Raw genomic sequence first — 22,127 nt, forward strand, 5'->3', positions numbered from 1 at the left:
TCCCTCTTCTTTGTGGCAGCCCCTCAGATATTGGAACACTATGATCATGTTCCCCCCCAATCCTTAGACACACCCAATTCTTGCAACTGTTCTTCATATGTTTTAGCCTCCAGCACCCTAATTATCTTTGCTCCTCTCTGCACTCTTTCTAGACTCTCCACCAGGGGTGAAATGCTCCCGGTTTGGACCGGATCGCCTGATCCGGTAGCGATGATGGCAGGTGATTCGAAGTACTGGTAGCAAAAATCCCTGCACGTCCCCCCACCATGCCCAGCTGAGCCGCACGATCATCAGAGGCTTTTTTTTTTTTAACTTTTAAAAGCATTTTTTCTACAACCTCTTGGTTGTAGAAAAAATGCTTTTAAAAGTAAAAAAAAAAAGTTGGCCACGCCCACCCAATCACATTATCCCCCCACCAAGCCACGCCCACAGAACTGGCAGTAACAAATTTTACATTTCGCCACTGCTCTCAACATATTTTTTATATCGTGGTGATCAAAACTTGATGCAATATTCCAAATGTGGTCTTTCCAAGGCATTGTGTGATCTTGATTCTATCCCTCTGTTAGGGATGTGTTGTTCTGACATGGCGTGGCTCCATTTTCCATCTGCCCAAGATCTGGCCATCATTCCTTCACAGTTAGCAGCAGCTCCTGGCGTGTAGAATCTCCACCCCATCTGTTTCCCAAGTGAAAGCTGCATTAATTGGATCTAGAGCCAAATCCAGCATGACTCTTCCAAAGTTCTTAAGATCTTTCCTTCACAATCTTTGTTCCAGAAACAATTCTTCCAGATGTAGCCTAGATAGCCTAGATAGTTTAATTATTCTTTGCTTAGCAAATGATTGTGATATATTAAACTTTGTACCCTTAGCAAAAATAATGTAAGTTTCTCTCCCTCTTCCCCCCCCCCCACACGCTTGTGAAGAATGTGTTGGCACCTCCTTTATTGTGTTAGGACACAGCAGCCTCTTTCTCTTCATTAATCTACCTTGGAAGGATGTCAGTGCTTATAGCCTTATAAATCACACTAGATAGGAAAACATTTTCATTGATCCTCCAATCCATTTCTTCTGATGGGAGGAAACATGGTGACCTCAGTTTGATCACCTTTCCTCACACTCATTCTGATGTCAGACAGGCCAACATTGGTTTCTAGCTTTGCTAAAGATCCATGGACAGTTCTTTATTCTTTGCTTGGAGTATTTAAATTAAAATAATAATAATAATAATAATAATAATAATAATAATAATAATAATAATAATAATAATTTGTTTAACCAAAGCTTTGAAGAATGAATGAAATGGTTAGGTTGTAGCCAGGGGTGGGTTCTACTTACCTTTACTACCAGTTCGCAACGGGGCATGCGCAGAAGCATTTTGATGATGGCAGGGTCAGTGGGCGGAGCCTCCCACCAGTTTTACTACCGGTTCTATAGAACTGGTGCGAACTGGAGACAACCCACCACTGGTTGTAGCAGTGAGAATCTGTTTTTTTTAAAAAAAAAAAATTGGGCAGAAAATTTTAATCTTTTAATTAAAGAACCCCATATTATGCCCATAAAGATAATATGCTGTCTGGGAAAAATTGTCCTAAGTCAATATACAATTTACATAGCATTGCAAAGTTTCTAGACACACTATTGTAAACATTAATGACAGTAGTTTAATATCACCCAGAGGTGGATTTCTACTGGTTCACCCGAACTGGGGCGAACCGGTAGTGGCAGTGGTGGGAGGCTCCACCCACTCACCCACACGTCATCACGGACACTCTGCACATGCGCAGAAGCTCCATGCGTGCTCACAGTTCTGAACCGGTAGCGAAGGTAAATGGAAACCACTACTGATATTACCATCCTATAAATTTATTAAGCACATTTTACTTTTATGATAAAAATGATCAAAATCCTAGTAGGGAGGTACAACAAGATTAATCATACAAATTTACATAAAGCATTAAAAATATAGGATAAAATAAGAACAATAGCAAATCCAGGAAACAGCAGTGGTGAACAAGTAAGTTTTTTGACTGGTTCAGTCCAATCCAGGAGTTTCTTTTTTGTAGAAATTCTGAGATGTATGTGTCAGCCCCATTAGGTAGACCAGACCAGGAAATCAAATCTATAGGATGATTAGCATTTTGTTTGGTTCAGATTGATTCTGATAACAAAATTTTGCAACTCTGATTGTACCTGAACCATTTTCTGAAGGTTAATTCATTGTTCGGGACTTTTAAAGAAAACTTCGTCCTCTTTTGCCAAATCAACCAATCCTGCTTATCTCTTTCAAGGTCATCTTCTCTCCTCTTTACTTTTTATCCCATTGAGTTCAGTAGAGTTCCTTCAAACAGCAAGGCTAGGATTGTGTCCTTCTTGATTTTCCACTTCTAAAGAAGTGTCAATATCAAGCTGAACATTGCCACAGTATCCACTGAGTAAAAATGAAGGGCCACAAAGAGGATTAGGGGACTGGAGGCTAAAACATATGAAGAACAGTTGCACAAATTGGCTATGTCTAGTTTAATGAAAAGGAGGACTGGGTTGACATCATAGCAGTCTTTCAATCAACCATGGAATGACTTGCCTTCAGAAGTTGTGGGTGCTCCATCACTGGAAGTTTTTAAGAAGGAATTAGTCAACCATTTGTCTGAAATGATGTATAGGATTTCCTGCCTGAGCAGCTGGTTGGACTAGAAGACCTCTCTTCCAACTGTGTTATTCTGTTTTCTTAAGATGGAAATGGTTTCGTGTTAAATCCCAAAGTAGAAATTGATAGGCTGGCATCTTGCTGCAGTGATCGATTATGCCTCCTTTCTCCTGTTTGGGGCACAGGCTATCACAGGCATGGCTATCGACAACCATCTATTGGGACTGCGAGAGATGGCCCGAGAAAACTTCGAAGAACTGCCAGACTTCTTTACTGATGAAACATATTTGGCAAGCAATCGATTTGTTCTCTCCACCAGCCAGGTGAGTGAAATTTTCCTGGGATTAATCAGAGGAAGGAATCTCCATTATTCTCACCATGACAGTCCTTATGAATCAGTGACAACTTGAGATGAAGCCGGTAAAGACTTTCTGATGCTCAACAACCCTTTAAAATGTTATGAGCTTCCACTTCTTGGGCTTTTGACAGGAGAAATGAATAGCCAGTGGCTGTCTGTTTGGGCAATAAACAGGGGTAAGGATCAAATTAAACAAAGGGTAAACTCTAATTTAAGTAAATCAATGTTCTCTTCCCCAAAAAGTGGATCAAAGCTGATTGAGAAATGTTCAAGCAAAATATTATTATTATTATTATTATTATTATTATTATTATTATTATTATTATTATTATTATTATTAAATTAATTAATTAAATTTATATACCGCCCTACTCCCGAAGGACTCAGGGCGGTGAACAGCCAAAAGATAAAATACACATAGTACAAATGTTAAAAAACCATTTAAAATACATTAAATACTTTGGCCCAAAACAAATTTAAAACACCCCAATTTATAAGACAAATTTAAAAAGCAATTTAAAAGGGAAGTTAGGCCAGGCCAGCCTGCTGGAATAAGAATGTTTTGAGGGCACGGCGGAAAGTGCGCAGATCCGGGATCCTCCGTATCTCCGGGGGGAGCTTGTTCCAGATGGCAGGTGACCCCACAGAGAAGGCTCTCTCCCTGGGGGCCGCCAGTCGACATTGTTTGACCGATGGCACCCTGAGAAGTCCCTCTCTATGGGAGCGTACTGGTCGGTGAGAGGCTACTGGTGGCAAAAGGCGGTCTCGTAGATACCCTGGTCCTAGGCCATGGAGCGCTCTAAAGGTGGTAACCAAAACCTTGAAGCGCACCCGGAAGACCACCAGGAGCCAGTGCAGCTCGCGCAGGAGGGGTGTTACATGGGAGCGCCACGTCACTCCCGTAACCAACCGCGCGGCCACATTCTGGACCAGCTGGAGCCTCCGGGTGCTCCTCAAGGGGAGCCCCATGTAGAGAGCATTGCAGTAGTCCAGGCGGGAAGTGACGAGAGCATGAGTAACCGTACTTAACAAGTCCCGATCCAGAAAGGGATGCAACTGGCTAATCAGGCGAACCTGATAAAAAGCCCTCCTGGCCACAGCCGTCAAGTGCTCTTCTAAAGGCAGCCGTGAGTCCAGGAGGATGCCCAAGTTGCAAGCCCTCTCCGTGGGGGCCAACGGCTCATCCCCAATAGTCAGTGATGGCACCCACTGACTATATCGGGATGTCAGAAACCACAGCCACTCTTGGAAGGGTTGAGCCTGAGTCTGTTTCTCCCCATCCAGATCCGTACAGCCTCCAGGCACCGGGACATCACTTCAAGGGCAGAATATAACCAGAAATATGAAATATTATTTTGTCAAAGGGTTGTGCTTAATCTTTAAGCAATATGCCAAGCAGGCAGAACAGTGGGAAGAGCTGAGAAAAGAACCAAACTGAACAGAATTTATAAATATATTTAATTAAAAGTAATTTAAAATTAATTGATTCAATATCCTTAATATGAAGGTGAGTTTGGTCTAGTGATTAAGACACTAGGCTAGAAACTGGGAGTCCATGAGTTCGGTTGCTGCCTTAGCCATGAAAGCCAGCCGGGTGACTTTGAGCCAATCACCAGGAGGTGGCGAGTTCTAGTTTCACCTTAGGCATGAAAGTCAACTCACCTCTCAGGTTCATTGGTGTTGTGGAGAAAATAGGACGAGAAAGCAGGTGTATCAGATGTGTTTGCCACTTTGAGATATTTGTACAAATAATAGAGGGGGGATACATGTAATTTAATAAAAAATAAAATAACTAAATAATGCCAGGTATTTAAGAATTCTCTTTCTCTAATTTTTTTTTTAAAAAAAACTTAATGTTATGGCAGGGAGGTGCTCTAAGCACCCCCACTCCACCCCAATGTTCTATCAAATGAGGCTCCAGGTTAGGCATTCTTATTGAAATGGATTACAGGGACTGCTGGCGTCTTTCATCCTTCGCTCACAGGGCTGGTTTCAAGCATTTGAAGTGTTGTTTGCAAAGACCTACCAAGCATGAAGATCCAAACTGTTCTCTCTCCCTTTGCTCCTCAAGTCAACATCATTTCATTTGTGGATTCTTTGAGCTGCTCACCCTGTGAACGTAACACATTTCCGTCAGTGCTGAAATTGAAAACTTTTTACTACCGGTTCTGTGGGCGTGGCTTGGTGGACATGGCAGGGGAAGGATACTGCAAAATCCCCATTCCCACCCCACTCCTGGGGCCAGCCAGAGGTGGTATTTGCCGGTCTCCGAACTACTCAAAATTTCCGCTACCGATTCTCTAGAACCTGTCAGAATCTGCTGGATTTCACCCCTGATTTCTGTGCAAACACAGTCTTAGCCTACCAAACTATGGTAACAACCACTGGATTCACCTTCTGCGTGAGATACAGAAGGTCAGACATTTTTTTTTTTTTGCCTCTCAAAAAATGGTCAGAGGGAAGCTTCTAATGCCCAGTGTAGACAAGGAATCTAATAAGTCATTCGATCTCATCATGCTGTCTGGAGGTTTTTTCAGATGTGACTGTGCGTAAGCCAGCCATCCTTACATTAATTCTCCAAGAAACCATCCATGGATTAAAAAAAAAAAAAAAAGGTGGGGGGAGGGAGGAATTTGAATAACTTGATGGCCTTTGACTGGGGTACAGCAAATTTATCTGCTTCTTCTATAACTTCGTTAGCGGGACTAATGGCCTGTCCGGTGCCATTAAAAGCTAAATGCCACTTTTGAAAGCCTGTCCACAACAAAGGCAAGAGCATAAGGATTTCTTAACCTCCAGCATTTTGCTTTTAAAGAAAGGTTTGCATTCCACAACAATAATGAAACTCGAAACAAACTGGGGCAGGGGGGAAGAATGACAAACGTAGGACTCTGTCCCTAAGAAATAGCTTCTTGCAAAATTTACTGCCTCCGAGGCTTTTTCAAGATAATAAATCTCTGAGATTTGAATAAGCCCAACTCTTAAATGTACACTCCGTAACTGCTCCCTGTTAAGACCGTAAGGGGAAGATGGCTATCTTTCATATTAGTAGGTTGCCAATGAAAGAGAACTGACAAGCAAAGGAATAACGTTATTTCAAGACTAATGGGTTCTCCTGAACTCGCAGAGGGTGTGCTCAAAAATCTGATTACTTTTGGATTAAATTGGCAAAGCTGTAGACTGCAGAAGATATATAATAAAATGATCCAATTAAAAGAACAAGCATGGCCAGCTTGGTTGTCCATCCACCCAATCATCATCATTCAAAGTGGATTAGGATCAAGGAAATGGTACTCGTAGCTTTTGTTTTCCAAACCAAAAGCATCTCCTAAGAAGTTCCTGAAATAATTCCCAAACTTGGCATTGGTGGAACCAGAACATAGAATAATGGAGGTGGAAGGGACCTCGGAGGACTTCTAGTTCAACCCCCTGTTCGAGCAGGTGAACCTACACCCGTGATGGTGAACCTATAGTGGCACCTGAAGCCACGTCGACTGGCATGTGCAGCCTTGCCTGTTTGTCTTCCGGGTTTCTGCCATGCAGGCAAGCACAAAATTGTCCTTCGCACGCATGGCAATGCCAAAAACCGGCAGCTGATTGCCGGGTGTGCAAACGCCCCAGAACCCGGAAGTTTGGCTTTTCCAGTGTGCGATCCCTTCGTGCACGCGGCAGTGCCGAAAACCGGCCTGTGCATGTATGCCGGCCGGCTGATCATCGGGCACGCATGTGCGCTAGAACCCAGAAGTTCGGCTTTTCCAGAGTGTGATCCTGAAGAGCGTGTGTGCGTGTGTGCGACGTTTCCGCATGACTTTTTTGGCACTTGGTGCCAAAAAGGTTCGCCATCACTGCCCTAGACCATTTCAGATAAATGGTTGTCCGGTCTCTTTTGAAAGCCTCCAGTGATGGAGCACCCACAATTTCTGAAGGCAACTTCTGTTCCACGGGTTGATTGCTCTCACCGTTAGGGAATTTCTCCTTAGTTCGAGGTTACCTCTCTCCTTGGTTAGTTTCCATCCATTGTTTCTTGTCTTGCCTTTGGGTGCTTTGGAAAATAGTTTGACCCCCCCCATCTTTCTAGGAGCCCCTCAAATATTGGTACACTATCATGTCACCCCTAGTCCTTCTTTTCAATAAACTAGACATAGCCAATTCCTGTAACCAATTTGTTAGGTTCAGCTTGCAGCTTACTCCTAACTTGTTGGTCAGGCAATATATCTGTTTCTTTAAGAAACAACTGAGCCACGTAATCAGGGTTTGCTGAACCCTGTAATTAGGCTACAGTGCATAAATAAGCAGCACAGAGAAGCGTTCCTTCTTCCTGCTTCTTCCGGATTGATACCTGATTGTATCCTGTTGCTTACTGCGTATGGTACTGTATACCAAGAGTTACTAAAGTCTGTTTGCTTTGGTAAGGGAAGATACTTACTGGACTGATATTACTGTTTATGACCTTGGACTGTTTTACTTACACCGAGACTGCTTGTTATCTATAAAGTATTTTTCTCACATGAGCCGTACGTTAATCTCCTTCCCTGTGTGTTTCTGCTCTGCTCGTTGCACAAGCAACAAATACTTTTTACACACACCCTAACACAATTCTTCTTACATTTTAGCCTCCAGCCCCCCAGTCATTTTTGTTGTTCTTCTCTGCACTCATGATGATGAATTATGATGATGACATTATCCCTTGATAACTTCAAGGGATAATGTCATCATCATCATCAAATGATGCTGCTGAAGTTATCCCTTCAGTCGTGTCTGGCTCGTGATGATTCTGTGGGCCAGCTCTCTCCATATCTTCCCATCTTGCACTACTTTGAGTTGTTCTATGCTCTGGTTTTGTCAACTTTGATGGTGTCCAGGCACCATGTTCTTTGGCAGCCTGGTTTCCTTTTACCGCTAACTCTTCCAAACATAATTGCTTTCTCTAGTGAATTCCCCAAAGTAAATGAGATGCAGTTTTGTGGTTTTGAATGGGTCAAATAATAATAAACAATTCAATCCAAGTACCATGTCTGTTCTCTGGCTTGGAGCTCAATTGATATTTAAAAATATGTTCTATGAATTGAAGATGATGATCTTGAATGGGTTTAGTCATTCCCTTCTTCTTTCACTGTCAAAATGACAATCCCCAAACCAGCTCATTGTCGATGCATCTCTTGAGCTCCATAGTGGTGGGCGTGAGGCCTTAAGTTGGCCATCTTAACTTAACCCTGTTTTGTTATTCTTAAAATTAGGTTCCTACCACAATGGAGATGTTCTGCTGTTACGGGCCGGTGATTCCTCAAGGCTATGGGGCTTGCTACAATCCACAGTCCCAGCACATCTTATTCTGCATTTCAAGCTTCAAAAACTGTCGCGAGACCTCTTCCAGCCAATTTGTCAAAGCCATAAGTGAAAGTCTAATGGACTTGAAAGAGCTCTGTAGCGAATCCAGTTTGACCTCGACAAGCCGGCAGGCTAAACTGGACGGATGTCCTCCAGTTGCCAAACCCTAATGCCATGCGTGTCGTAGTCTTTTCCTTCCTCCTCTCTGCAAAATCTTCTTAATGTAGAGTGATGTTTCCGTGAAAATGCCAGCTATTTATTGGAGGCAGGAGAACTTTATTTTTCTTTAAGCGAGTATTCCTAGCCCTATTTATCATGACGAGAGCTTAAATTATCGAGAAAGCTGACATTTCAGTGCTGCACAGAGCAAATGTGTGAATAATGTTTGACCCAAAGAACGAAATTACATGCAATTCATCTCAATGTGAAATAAGCAGTTAATGCTAGTATTTTAGAAATAGCTGCTGTGAACGTGCAATATATCCCATACGTGAGAGTTCCAACTCTCTATAATTTATCCATTTATGAAGTATATAAACTGCTTCAGTCTAAGCAGGATACAAAGAGCCACAGTGACGAAGCCAATGCAAACATTTTTTTAAAAAATACAGCAGGACCTAAGAAATGATATTGTGCTAACAATATTAATTAAAAATATTCCCAATTTTAAAAGCAAGGCTCCTAGAAAGAGATGCTTATCTCTCATTTTAAGGATGGATATATCAAAACTTTTTGAAAGAGTTTGCTCTGATTGAACCTGCTGGCCTGGAAAGACTCTGCCCTCTTTTTGTCCTCCCGAGCAATTGGTCCATGTGGTGTTGGTCTCGAGAGAAACCAAAGAGCACCATGGATGATGCTGAAGGTCAGGCAGATATTTCAAAAAACCTACTATAGGAATTATCTTTCACAAGAGCACAGTCAAATCTTCTGGAGAAGATTGGGTCAGAAGCCAATGAAGATTGTAAGGTATTTTCCTTCTCTTCAATTTCTAAAGGCCATTTTGAATCCTGAATTAATTAATTACTGTGTCCCTAAAAGGTAAGTCAGGCTAAGAAGCTAATGCCATATCCATTAGGATTGCCTTCATTGCAATGGCTCTAATAACAGAATATTGCAAGGCTGAATGTGCTTCTCTCCTCCCTCACTTTATCGTCCTGTGAACTTGAGTGGGCTTGTCTGTGATGTTTTCTCAGATTATTCTTTTGGCCCGGCTGGGCTCAGGCCCCACTGACCATTGCCTTAGGAGTAGCTATTCCTCTTGTCCTTCAACCCCATTCCTGATGCCCTCTACAATTACCAGCTCAAATGCTTTACCTGTTATTGTACCTGTATCACATTCTCTTCCGGGAAGTTGTAATAAGTGTTGCATGTTTTAATTGTTTCATTAGGAAAAAAAAGATGTGACATGTATGTGGCTCAGGGTTGAATTGTTGAATTCCTAGTGTTCATTGAGCTTGTCTTCTTACAAGATGCTTCATTACCAGGGTAGGGAAGATCATCAGGGCACAATGGAGAAGCACAAGAAAAAGATGTGAACCCGCAAGGGTTGTGGTTTCAACTCCAGCCACTGCAAGAGATCCAAGCGTTACCATCAGGCTGTTCCAGAATGGCCTGTGAGACAGCCTGAGGCAGATGGGAAATTTATGTGCCAGGACAATGGTATTTCTTGGAAGGATCAGAGTTTAACAGATGTTGAAGGCTTCCTTTGCATGCCGTCTATAACTGTAGTTCAATACTTGACATCTCCGGCAATGACTAGGGAGATGTCTTTCTGATAATCCAGTCTGCCAGTGTGAACTGTACTGAAATAATTACAGTATTATGAACTACATCAATGTCCTGGCTTTTAGAAAGGCAGATTGCCCAACTCACTACTCTTCAAATTCCTAGCTCTTGGAACTGCAGTCACAGAATGATGGAATCAGAGATTCATATTTCTAGATGCAGAATCCAATCCTGGCTGTCAGGCCCAGAGAATCAAGAAGGACATGTAGAGTTATGTCAAGAGTAGTTTATTGTTGTTCATTTACAGACAGAATCTTGCCAGATAAAAGATCTGGCAATCTACAGATACATAGTTTGTGAATGGATAGGGAGGAACTGTTTTAGCCCACTTCCTGCCTCCCAGACATTCCAAGGTGTCCTGCTTCTTTGCCCACTGAGCAGGAACCTCTCTTTCCTGTGACTCTAGACTATGTTCCATCCCACTGGCCCATTCCTCAAATTGAAACAGACAGCCTCTGTTTGAAAATATCCCACAAAAAGAGTCCAATATCCCACTTGGTTTCACACTGTCAACTTGTTTTCCTGTTAGGGTTATTTACCCCTAACATTCAATCAGAATCTGCCTTCTTACCATTTTACTTGTGGTCCAGAGAGCACCTTTTGACTCTCCTTTTCAAGTCTTTTGAGATGGCCACCATTTCACTGCTCAGTCTTCTCAAGACCAAAGGTGCTCATCTCCTACCATCTTTGTTCATAGGACTATTTTTAGGCTCTTCCTTTTTCTGGTTGCCTCTGTCTAAACCAAATCTACTTTCTCTGTGTCTTCTTAAAATGTAGTGCCCATAAATGGAAACAAAATTTGTGGTGGGATCTCAGCATACTTGAAAAATACCAGGTTAAAAAAGAATAACATAAGTCCTCTCTCTTCTTGGTTGTATCTGTTTACGTATACATTTGTTTTTTCCTCAATGGCTGTTCCTTTCTTCTCCCCACCATTAGACCCATCTGTCTAGAAATTCTTCTGAGAAATGGGTGATCTATTATCTGGTTTGCATGAAATGGTTAATGCAGTGAAACAATTCAATCTTTGTCCTGCATAATATAAGACCTTTTCTTGAACCTTTCCCAGCAACTCGTGTTAATTCCTAGAAATAAATGAAGCAGCAGATAAATGTTCTGTACTCATAGATTCCAGAAACAAGCATGCTTTCAGATTAAAACTGAAGATCAGATTCAGGAATATTTTGAGAAATTTGATAAAGTATTGGCTGAAGTCCTGTTTCAGTCCAGTGTACTGGATAAAGCAACGTCTCTTGGACAAAATGCTTGTCCATGCATTGTTATGCAAAACTTACCCAATTTATATTCTGGGCACCCTTCCATCAAACTGTCCTATTATGTGATAACATTATTTTTCTCTTATGTGCATGCTTTGTGTTTGCTTGAATTTCAGGGACGTTTCCATGTCAGTTAAAGTGAGTTGTAGCCAAAGAGGAAAATGCATTTTTACTTTGCAACTTAGAAAAGTATATATCATGGCTATCTATGCTAATTTAATGGGAAATGTACAAAAGGGATTGGTTGTGGACTTGGAGGATGAGTGCCCTGAAGGTTTGTTGGAGATGATGAAGTAAAAAATATTGATTTATTAAAGGTTAACGATCAGATCCCTTGGTTTCTAAGGAACGTGGTCTTCTTACTTTATCTAGCCTGCAGGTTCCAACCAAGGAAAACTTGGATCTTTGCAGTTGAAGATTTGATTTCCAAAGGAAGCTAATTACCAAATTCTCCATCCCTGGCAGGTTGGTGGTGACACAATATAGACAGAACAGCAGCACAGTTAGCAATTCTAGCTTTCCATCAACAAAATTCCACCCACCCAACTAAGTGATTTTGGGCTAGTGATTAAACCCACTGAACGTGTCCCATTGGAGCGCCCATGAGTTTTGCCCAAAGCTCCTTGCAGAAGGACAAAATACCAAAAAATAAAATAAAATAAAAAAGTCTTCTGAAGGAGCTTGGATGGGTGCACCAGCAAAGCCCAAACTGGGCATCTTGGTAGGTTGGGTTCTAGAAGCATCAAAACTATCAGTGAATTTTACTCTTCTCACTATTCACAGCCGCAATTTTTTCATTTGTAAAAATGTTTACATATTTATGCAATATATATTGAACGCACACATAAACCAAGCACTTTATTGACGTCCATATGTTTTCTGATTTTTGTTTTCTTCCTCCCAGTGGAGAATTTTTATGGTGAGGTATGTGAGCAAGGGTTATTTCTCCCCCTCCTTTGCAATCCAGCTCTTCCATCCCAAAGCTATTTTTTTATGCTGAAAAAAGGAGACCGGTTAACTGCATTCATGAGTCAATTTCTCATGATCCAATCAAAATCATTGATCCAATACAAAACTAACATTTGGGGCAGTATATGAATCAGCACACAGGAAAGAGATCTGTTGCTTAATTTTTTTTTAACAGAGTATCTGGGCTTTAAAAAAAGAAGATGATCTTTAGATGAAAGAAAAGAGTTGGTTTTGGTCCTCTTATGGCTACATGGATTTAGACAGGTTAGCTATAAGAACTGTATTCAGGTGAGCTGATAAGAGTTATGATGTAGCAACAAGGTGACAATATATCCCAACTTTTTATACTGTGTGCTACATTAAAGTCAATATTTTAGTAATATTTTATTTTTATAACATAGTATTGATCGATGCCAAATCTAAATGTGTATTTCGATAGCCTCTGTGGTTAGTATCGGCTACAGATTGTGAGTTCCCAGGTATCAAATCATCCCCATTGTCAGTTTTGAAGTTCATGGCACATTGTATACACTAAGAATTTAGAGTCCATTGATTGTTAATTGCAAAGGAGTAGTGAATAAAAAGCAAAATTTTAAAAAAAAACCAGCGGTGGTGGGTTTTATTCTGAACCAAGTATGTGTTTTAGCCTCGCTTGTTCAAGCTTGTTTCAAGCAAAACTGGACACTGATCTTCCTGGGGGGGAGGGGGGGATCAACTGATGTGTTTGCATCCAATTAGATGGCACATAATCAATCAATCATTTCCACCAAAGAGGGCAATCTCTGACCTGCACACTAGTTCTCTATGTACCTCATTCATACCTAATATGGGCTAAAATTTCATTTATTTATTTATTGAACTTGTATGTCACGTTTCTCACCGGAGATGATTTTAGGCCTTCTAGAATGCACCTAGATAAATAGAAATAATAGGAAATTTAAAATACAAATAGGAATTTACAATTCAGTTAAAATAAAACTGACCCATGTGGAGAGCGAAGGAGCCAAGTGCATAGGGAGAGGAGGTATGTGGGGGGGGGGAGTTTCTCCACTCCATTAACCACTTCCATAACCGTTGGAGTCCCAATCTAATTGGCACAGCCCTCTCTTCTAGGCCCTTCAGAAGGCCAAAAGGGCAGATGAAGCTCTCGCCTGGAGGAAGCAGGATAGTCCAGAGGGCGGAACCCACAGGAGGAAAGACCGGAACTGGATTGCCAGATTACAAGAACACAGTGATGGGTTTCTTTCTTTTAAATGAATGGGATCCCTTCTCCCCCAAATAAGAGTGGGAACGGAAGCAGAGAGATTCTGCAAGACCAATGCTCCCCTTTTCATCCTCAGTAAGTCCTTCAATTTTGGCTAACTTGCCACCAAATTTCATATTGGATTTGGGGCAAGTAACAGATGCAAGTGACTTCCTTCCAGATGTCTCACAATGCTGGAGTAGAAGACCAAATAAAATGCCCCCCTCTTCCCCAATTCCAACCTCACTTCTTTCCTGGGGTCTCAGCTGTGGTCCTGTAGCCCATCTGGGGAGAGAATTGTGGTCCCAATCCTGGGCTACTTGCCTAACCTTATCAGTCTTGGCAGCCAATATTAACATAAGCCTTAAGAGACTGGAGAGAGCATATCTCTTGCAGTTGGAGAGGAACCGTAAGATCCCCAGATGAAATTAGCCTGTGATAAGATGGGCATCCAATACATTTGATAAATAATAATTTGTAAAGGTCTGTTCAGTCCTATGAAGAAGCTGCAGGGAAAGAACTCACCTTATTGTGGTTCACTACAATGCTGAGCTACAGTTCAGAGAATAGACTGGCTGAATTCACACCAGCCTCTCATCTAAAAGCCAAATTATGGTATTATGAATCCAACGGAGGTGTTTTTAGTACCCACATCATTAGGAAAATGACGGAGCGCATGACAAAAGTCTACACACCTTCACCAAGTGATCAAAATCCCACCAATGTGCCAGTTTGAAGTTCTGCAGAATCAGTCTCTCAGTCTCTCTCTCTCTCTCCCTGCAAATGAAGCGCCACAGAATTGAGCATTTTTTTTCCCTTTGTGACACTGCGTCCCTAAGGAAACGACAAGCTTTGCCATGGCTACTGTGGGTGATGTCAAAGCCACCAGAGCTTCCTAGGCAGCAGAGAAGGACATGTTTCAGCTCCACCCTCAGTTTGCTTCCTCATTCCTCAGGAGTCTTCTTACAGCTGGCCCAGCAATGCCAAAGAATGCTCTGGTGACCCTCAGATATGGGCCTTATCGAAGCTGTGGGGTGGTGGAGCACAGGACTTTTCGCCTGGAGGGCATGCAAGGTGCGTGACTCCCACTTGCTTCTCGCTAAGAGAAGAACGGTGTATGGAGATTCTCAGTCATCCAGGTCATGGTTGTCCCAAAGCTGCTTGGACTTCCTTTGTTTTTCCTTGAAGATGTTTCGCTTCTCATCCAAGAAGCTTCATCAGTAATGACAGGATAGTGGGGCGGGCAGGGGTGGGTGGGAGGATGAAAGAATTAGTTCTGACAGGTTGGAAGACCTCAGTGACTGGAGGGAAGAGTTCTGCATGGAAGCTGTCTTTGTGGGTGGCAGATGCAGGTCACATGTGGCCTCCAACTCCACCCTTCAATTTACAGTTCTCCATCATCATTTTGAGTTCCACTGCTGAAATGTAACAAAACTGCCCATTTTGTGATGTTTGAGGTACTTTTGGAACCTCATCCTTCATTCCTGCCATCCCCCCCAAAAAGAACAAAAATGGGCTGACAGATTTCAGCTCTGTCCCACCACAGATGACCTCCTATGGGCCTTCAGAAGTTAACGAGTTAGCTGCACCTTTCACCCAATGCCCAGTCCAAGCTGAATAAATCATCCAACTAATAAATCTACCTTTTCCATGGATATCTGAAAATGGTGCACTTATGGGTGAATTCTCAGGTGAACATCTTGGCTTCTACATTAACCTGGCATTGGTTAACCACACCAATTTCTGTTTGTAATAAGTGAATGAAAATTCACTTAAGTTAAAGGACTTCTAGTTCTTTACTTGCTTGCTTCTTTCACTGGATGGAAAAAAATGGATGGAAACTAATCAAGGAGAGAACCAACTTAGAACTAAGGAGAAATTTCTTGACAGTGAGAACAATGAACCGGTGGGAACAGATGTTGCCTCCACAAGCTGTAGGGGCTCCATCACTGGAGGTTTCTAAGAAGAGACTGGACAGCCACTTGTCTGGAATAGTAGAGGGTCTCCTGGTCAAGCAGGGGAGTGGACTAGAAGACCTCCAAGATCCCTTCCAACTCTTGTTATTCTGTTATGTTCTATGTTCTTCCAACAATTTTTTTTCCTATGGAGAGAAATGCTTTCCCTTGAACTGAACAAAGTACTAAACCCAATAAATTAAGGAAGGAATGTGCATGGAATTCTTTTCTCTTCTGGTGAAAAACAACTGTGGTAGGGGTTTTATTATTGTTACTAAAGTTTTCGCTTACTTTTGGAGGAGACTTTATACTGTTTTCTGCTCTCTGTTCTGTTTGATAAGAAGATGAAAATTTCAGAAAAGCTGACAACTTTAGCTGTCTGTGGGAACAAGAAAGTCATTTTCTTTCTGAATTACAAACCATCTGAGCATCTTGCAGGTCATTTTGTTGTGCTTTGTGAACGCTTTTAATACTGAACAGATGGCAGTTGTTATCAACACAAAGGTATGCAAATATATATTTGTATCTTCCACAAAACTCCTGTGTCAAGCAATGCGTGGGGCATCCTAGGTGAAAATCCCCAAACAAACATGCATTCAGGAGGGTCTGGTTTGCTGGGTTCAAGGAGAGTTAGTCCTAGGTGAGTGGGTTTAACCTCAAAGGTGTTGCTAGCAAAGAAAACAAGGGCTCTATGGGATCACGAGAGGAAAGTTCATTTTAACACTTCTTTTCAACCTACTTGGCTGAACTTGCAAAGCTAAGCAGGGTTGAAACTAGTTAAAACATAGAAGGGGAATCACCATAAATTACCCACATTGTAGACTGAGTCTGGGAAACTTTCCAGAAATTAATGTAGAAGATATAAATGCTTCCATGTCATTATCAAGGAAGCTACATGGATGACATGTCCATGAAGTTGGATTAGAAGACCTCTGAGGTCCCTTTCGGCCCTGTGATTCTATGTTCTAAATCATTTTTGACTTGATTCAAAGACGACTTCATTTTCTAATCCTTCTTGCTGATGCACATTGAAAACACATTGCCTGTTATGCTGAAGACCGTGGATCTTGTTCACCTTTTTATATGATAACCCCTCAAAGCCAAAGCCAACAGTTACTGCCCATTACATCACTTCACTTATAAGGAAAACTCCATGCCTTTTCTTATAAGAACCACAGTTTTTACACAATTTGTATCTGCTTAGTTTTATTCCCAAGGAACCCATAACAGCAATAGAAGAATGGATGGGATGAGATAGGACGGGGCAGGAATTGGATAGGACAGGACAGGACAGGACAGGAACGGAACGGAATGGAACGGAAGAATAGAATAGAATAGAATAGAATAGAATAGAATAGAATAGAATAGAATAGAATAGAATAGAATAGAATAGAATAGAATAGAATAGAATAGAATAGAATAGAATAGAATAGAATAGGACAGAGTTGGAAGGGACCTTGGAGATCTTCTAGTCCAACCCCCTGCTTAGGCAGGAAACCCTACATCCTTTCAGACAAATGGTTGTCCAGTCTCTTCTTAAAAACTTCCATTGTTGGAGAATTCACAACATCTGGAGGCAAGTTGTTCCACTGATGAATTGTTCTATCTGTCAGGGAATTTCTCCTTAGTTCTGAATTGCTTCTCTCCTTGATGAGTTTCCACTCATTGCTTCTTGTCCCGCCCTCAGGTGCTTTGGAGAATAGCTTGACTCCCTCTTCTTTGTGGCAGCCCCAGAGATATTGGAACACTGCTATCAGGTTTTCCCTAGTCCTTCTCTTCATCAAATTAGACATACCCAATTCCTGCAAACCCAGTTCTTTATATGTTTTAGACTCCTAATCATCTTTGTTGCTCTTCTGGGAAATGAACGGTTAGGATAAGGAAACTGATACACCGGAAGGAGTTCAATTCTTTTTCAGTTCTTTCCTTGTTATTTGTAAGGCACCCACAACTTCTGTAGTTCTTACTGTATCCTAGTTACAGTAAGGATACTTAACTTCCTCCTAATGCAGCTTCATATGGCTCCCACTGGATGATCTAATTAGACCTTTAGTAAATAATACTTGGCAGATAGGCCAAGGTTCATGGTTATGTTAGTTGGCTGCATGTTCACGTATCCCAGCTCATAAGATAATTTTTAGGGACAGAATTGTCCACAGTATTTTCTGTAACCAGGATAGTGAAACCAGATCCCCTGCAGTAGCATAGAAATTACATGTGGTAATATACATGTCCAAATGCAAAACGATATGATTTACATACAAATATAAGATAATATAATGAGGGATCCAGGGATCTTATAGACTTTTCATCTTCTTTATTTTGGGGAGTAAAGTCAAGGTTTGGCTTTTTTATATAAAACATTGGGGAAATTTATGGATTGTTTTTGTAATGCTTGATTTATACATAAAGGGGCCTATAGGGCAGATGTAGAAATTGAAGAATACCAGCTCATGCCCAACCTGAAATTTTACCAGGGAATATATATATATATATAAATCAATGTATGTATGTATGTATGCATGTATGTATGTATACATATGTGTCTGTGTGCACACACACACACACTAGAAAGCAAGAGCACATGAGTCCTGCCCTATCCGTAGAGGCCAGCTGGGTGACTTTGGGCCAGTCACTCTCTCTCAACCAACTTACCTCACAGGATTTTTGTTGTGGGCAAAGGAGGAGGAGGAAGGTGTGTTGGATAACTGCCATCCAGGGAATAAAGTCAGTATTTTAAATGGAAGCCAAGAAAAGAATCATCCCATGGATTTTGAAGCAATTCGGAGAGCATTGGATCAGCCACACTTTTTGGTAGATCTAAGGAGCTCTGGAGAACCCAGAATTTTCTGATTAAAGAAAATTTCCATTGAATTTCCCAATGGTGAACTTATCAGGAATGGGCCTTAAAGTTTAGGCTTTATTTTTGCAAGAACTTCCAATTCATTCTAACAGCATAAATAGGGTTAAATGCAAAATGCAAAATGTTTATTATACTTTTATTGAAAAGTATAATATAAAATTGTTACTGGCAGCTAAAGACAAATGCCATAATATCTGCTCGGACCTTATTTAATTATTTTTATGATTATTTTTTAAATTAAACCACCCACTAGCTGGAACTTTCTGGTTGATGCTAAAACACCCACAATTTGATTTGAGCCATACAGATAAATTCCTAATTTTTTTTAGAAAGGATTTTGATGACTGCCTTGTTGCTGGTCCTTAGTTCACACAGGAGCCCTAATAGACTTTTCACAAATCCCAAATAGCATTGGAAATGTAATAGGCTTCCATTATAATTTGATCTGATTGTCATCAATGCCGGGGTGGGGTGGGTGCGGGGGGTGGGCGGGTGTTATCTCTACTGGCACTCTCTAGATAATCCAATATATATTGCTTCTTGTTGTTATTATTATTATTATTTGGGGAAAAGCAGAATAGAAAAATTTCACAAGTCAGGGAGAAGTGGCAGCGCAGGAGGAAGAGTTTATTTTTTGCATTCTGCTAATTGCACAAGCCCATTAAGTCTCTCCAGAAAGCACTAAGAACATCTTCGGCATCTCTCCTGGTCTAGCGAAACATTAGCCCAAACTTCAAGAGCCTAATTAACCGGACTTCTTGCTGGTAGAACTTCCTGCCATTCATCAAGAAGCTAAATTAAAATTCAGCCTGAGGACTCGGGGGCAGAGGGAAGTCACAGCTGGCTTGGAGAGAAAGGATGAAGTGGACCCACACCGGCAGATAAAAGTTCCCGCAATTGTGAAATTCTTCAAAGGAAGAAAACATTATGTCTGCCTCTCCAAAAGAGCAAAACTTATATGTTCACATCCCAAAAAATTAAAGAGAAAATACCATATCCGGCAATTTATTTATCTGTATTGTGTTGGCAACTTTGCCTTCTAATTCAGTTTTTTGCCCAGTTGCTAGAGGAACAGAAATCTACAATAGCTGGAGTAAAAATTAAGAGTCCTTATATTGGCGGAAGGCTGAGGATAGAAAGTCAAGTTAACTCCTGACAATGTCTAAAGAGCCTTGGTAGCACAGTGGACTAATGCACTGTTATTAACATCCAGCTGCCTGCAATTTCTGCAGGTTCGAATCTTACCAGGTTCAAGGTTGACTCAGCCTTCCATCCTTTCTAAGGCAGGTTAAATGAGGACCCAGTTTGTGGGGGCAATAAGCTGACTTTGTATAAATATACAAAAGTATGAAGGCTATTGCTTAACGCATTGTAAGCCACCCTGAGTCTCCGGGGAAGGGTGGCATATAAATCAAATTAAAAAAAAAAAAAAAAGGTCTATTTCAGGGCAAAACCCTCAAGGCCTGCTTTAAAAAAAAAAAAAAAACCCTGCTGTGTTTGGTTTTGTCTTTGTTGCATGAACCTGTTTTTAAAATTATTTGACTAGGCAGAAAAATAAATAAATAAGCAGGTACACAAACCACAGTTCTCTGTAAGGTCTGACCTATAAATAAGACAGACATATTTAAAGCCTGTTGAACTTGGCATGGGAGAAACCACCAGCCGACTTTCTCTTTTCCAGCTCACATAGGAAGCAACGAGGGTTTTCTGAGAGTCACACAACTCTCCAATGAAGAGACGTTTTGTTGAGTCTTTAATTCAGAAACAGCAAATTAATGGGGGGGAGACTTAAAGGAGTTGGCCCAGGGCCGGAAAAATAAGGCTCTATCGTTGTTTTGTCACACAGTCAGTCAGATGTCTAGACTGGATTGGGCATCTTTGTCCACCTGGAGTCTCCTTCCAAGGACCCGGGATAGGCAGAGGTGGTTGTGTGATGGAGCCAGGGGTACCATCGCAGGAGGGAAGCCGTTTTGAGTCAAGCTGCCTTTTCAACTGACTGAGGGTGAATTTGTCAATGCCGATGAAGGTGTTCCAGTGGTGCTCCAGATGTTATTGGGATTGCACCCAAGGCCCCTATGACTCTGAGTACTGCCTTTGCTTTCTTTGGCCGCAGTTGTTCTGCTTCTGTTTGCAGGTCTCTATCATCATCGTTATTCTTATTAATCTTGTGATTAAATATTGTGAGGCCCTTCGTGTACTGTGGATGTCAACAGCTTTGGGAACGAACCCTGTTTTCTGCCTGCTCTACTTTTTCTGCAGCTGTGTTAAAAGAAGACGGGCATCAAATTGTTCTCGAGCAAATTCCCGATTGGAATGATGTGCAGCTGATCGTGAACGGAGAGACCGTCTTCCAGTGCAACATTAATGATTTAGATTTTGGTAAGTGCCAATGGCGTCGACACGGGCTCAAGTATCTCAGAGGTTCGCTCCATATACTCATGGCTAAGAAATGCAACAAATCAAGATCCATTGATGTGCTATGAATTTTGATGTATTAATTACCACCCCTTCTTGCTCTCTTGCTCTCAGGAGGAGATGGAAAGTTGGACCCTCTTTGCCAAGAAGCTCGAGAGGCAGTCTTAAAAGCCTACTGAAGTTTTGTTGTGTTTTGTTTTTTTAAAAGCTCATTTCTCACGAAGGAAGGCTCCTTTTCTACCTTGATGCCAAAACAGTACGATCTCCAATTCACAAATCACTTCTCTGTTTTATATCTAATTATTTAGAGCCTTTTTGTCCCTATGCTTTTCTATGCTCGTCTTGATCTTTTGAAGTGTTCCTCACCTTCTTGAATCATCCCTGTGACCACAGGGGGAGAGGGATGATCCAAGCTGCATTGCATTGCTTAGTCCTGTGTTGAAGCTTCCCCAGAACCACCTTTCTACTCCATTCCTCTGTATAGAGAGTATAGAGAGAGCTGTTTGCTACAAGATGGGTGGCAAATAAATTCAATAACATATAAATAAAATAAGACAATTGCATCCCGCTCCCTACTTCAAGTACTTGAAAGATTCGAAGTCACCAGTTTCTCATATCAAGCCAAAACAATTGTATTCTAGGTAGCAGAGATTCATATATATATATATATATATATATATATATATATATATATATATATATATATATATATATATCCTGAATATGACAATAAAATCACTTGTTTTATCTCCTACCATGACATGTCATTAGCTGTCATTAGCCATGAATTTGACCGAGCGTCTTGCATTACTACTAGGACTTTGCCAATACTGTAAGGTGTGCTTTGTATTAATAACAATCTACTCATATCCTGTCCATTTCTATTGAATTAGCAGAGTTTATGAAGAAGGTTTTCCTTTTCTGTGTGGAATAGGATCACCAAGAATCTCCAGCATGTTTCTGTGCTGCTAATGTGAAGCTATTCATGATCTATGGAGCTTCTTAAATATCCAGGTTATCCCAAAGGAGCTTTTTCCCAGAATGCGAATGGACTTTCTTGGGTTTTTTTTCCTTTGAAAACATTTCGCTTCTCATCGAAGGAGCTTCTTCATTTCTGAACCCAGCAAGTCCAGTTGCCTTCAGCCCCTTTGGGGCTATACAGGATCAGTATCTCTCTCTCCCAAGGAAGAGTCTTCAAATACTCTAGTCCGGTGCAATGTTTGACTTTTCTCGCTTGACAGTTTATCCAGGCACAAGACAGGGTCATTTGTGGTGCCAGGACTCAC

General features: G+C 41.3%; 2 protein-coding genes across 2 annotated transcripts in view; both read left to right on the plus strand.

Moving 5' to 3' along the window:
• Positions 1-8,504, plus strand: part of CHAT (choline O-acetyltransferase) — a 44,313-nt gene extending 35,809 nt beyond the window's left edge. The window contains exons 13-14 of the mRNA XM_070945465.1: positions 2,834-2,971; positions 8,244-8,504. Of these exons, the coding sequence (XP_070801566.1) occupies positions 2,834-2,971; positions 8,244-8,504 (399 nt within the window). The remainder of the gene's footprint in view (positions 1-2,833; positions 2,972-8,243) is intronic.
• A 6,084-nt stretch (positions 8,505-14,588) lies between these two features.
• On the plus strand, positions 14,589-21,020 carry CUNH10orf53 (chromosome unknown C10orf53 homolog). The gene is made up of 3 exons (XM_070946189.1): positions 14,589-14,682; positions 20,686-20,805; positions 20,956-21,020. The coding sequence occupies exons 1-3, from the start codon at positions 14,589-14,591 to the stop codon at positions 21,018-21,020; spliced, it is 279 nt and encodes a 92-aa protein (XP_070802290.1).
• The last annotated feature ends 1,107 nt before the right edge of the window (positions 21,021-22,127 follow it).

Source organism: Pituophis catenifer, unplaced genomic scaffold (genome assembly GCF_029215685.1).
Source record: "Pituophis catenifer annectens isolate HBS135680 unplaced genomic scaffold, rPitCat1.0.hap2 SCAF_6, whole genome shotgun sequence".
Taxonomy (NCBI): domain Eukaryota; kingdom Metazoa; phylum Chordata; class Lepidosauria; order Squamata; family Colubridae; genus Pituophis; species Pituophis catenifer.

Bases quoted from the DNA above. Each gene is read 5' to 3' on its own strand.
- CUNH10orf53 (XM_070946189.1), top strand. From the start codon at position 14,589: ATGCCAAAGAATGCTCTGGTGACCCTCAGATATGGGCCTTATCGAAGC. The intron at 14,683-20,685 runs GTGCGTGACTCC...CTTTTTCTGCAG, and splicing joins TCGCCTGGAGGGCATGCAAG to CTGTGTTAAAAGAAGACGGG. The intron at 20,806-20,955 runs GTAAGTGCCAAT...TCTTGCTCTCAG, and splicing joins CATTAATGATTTAGATTTTG to GAGGAGATGGAAAGTTGGAC.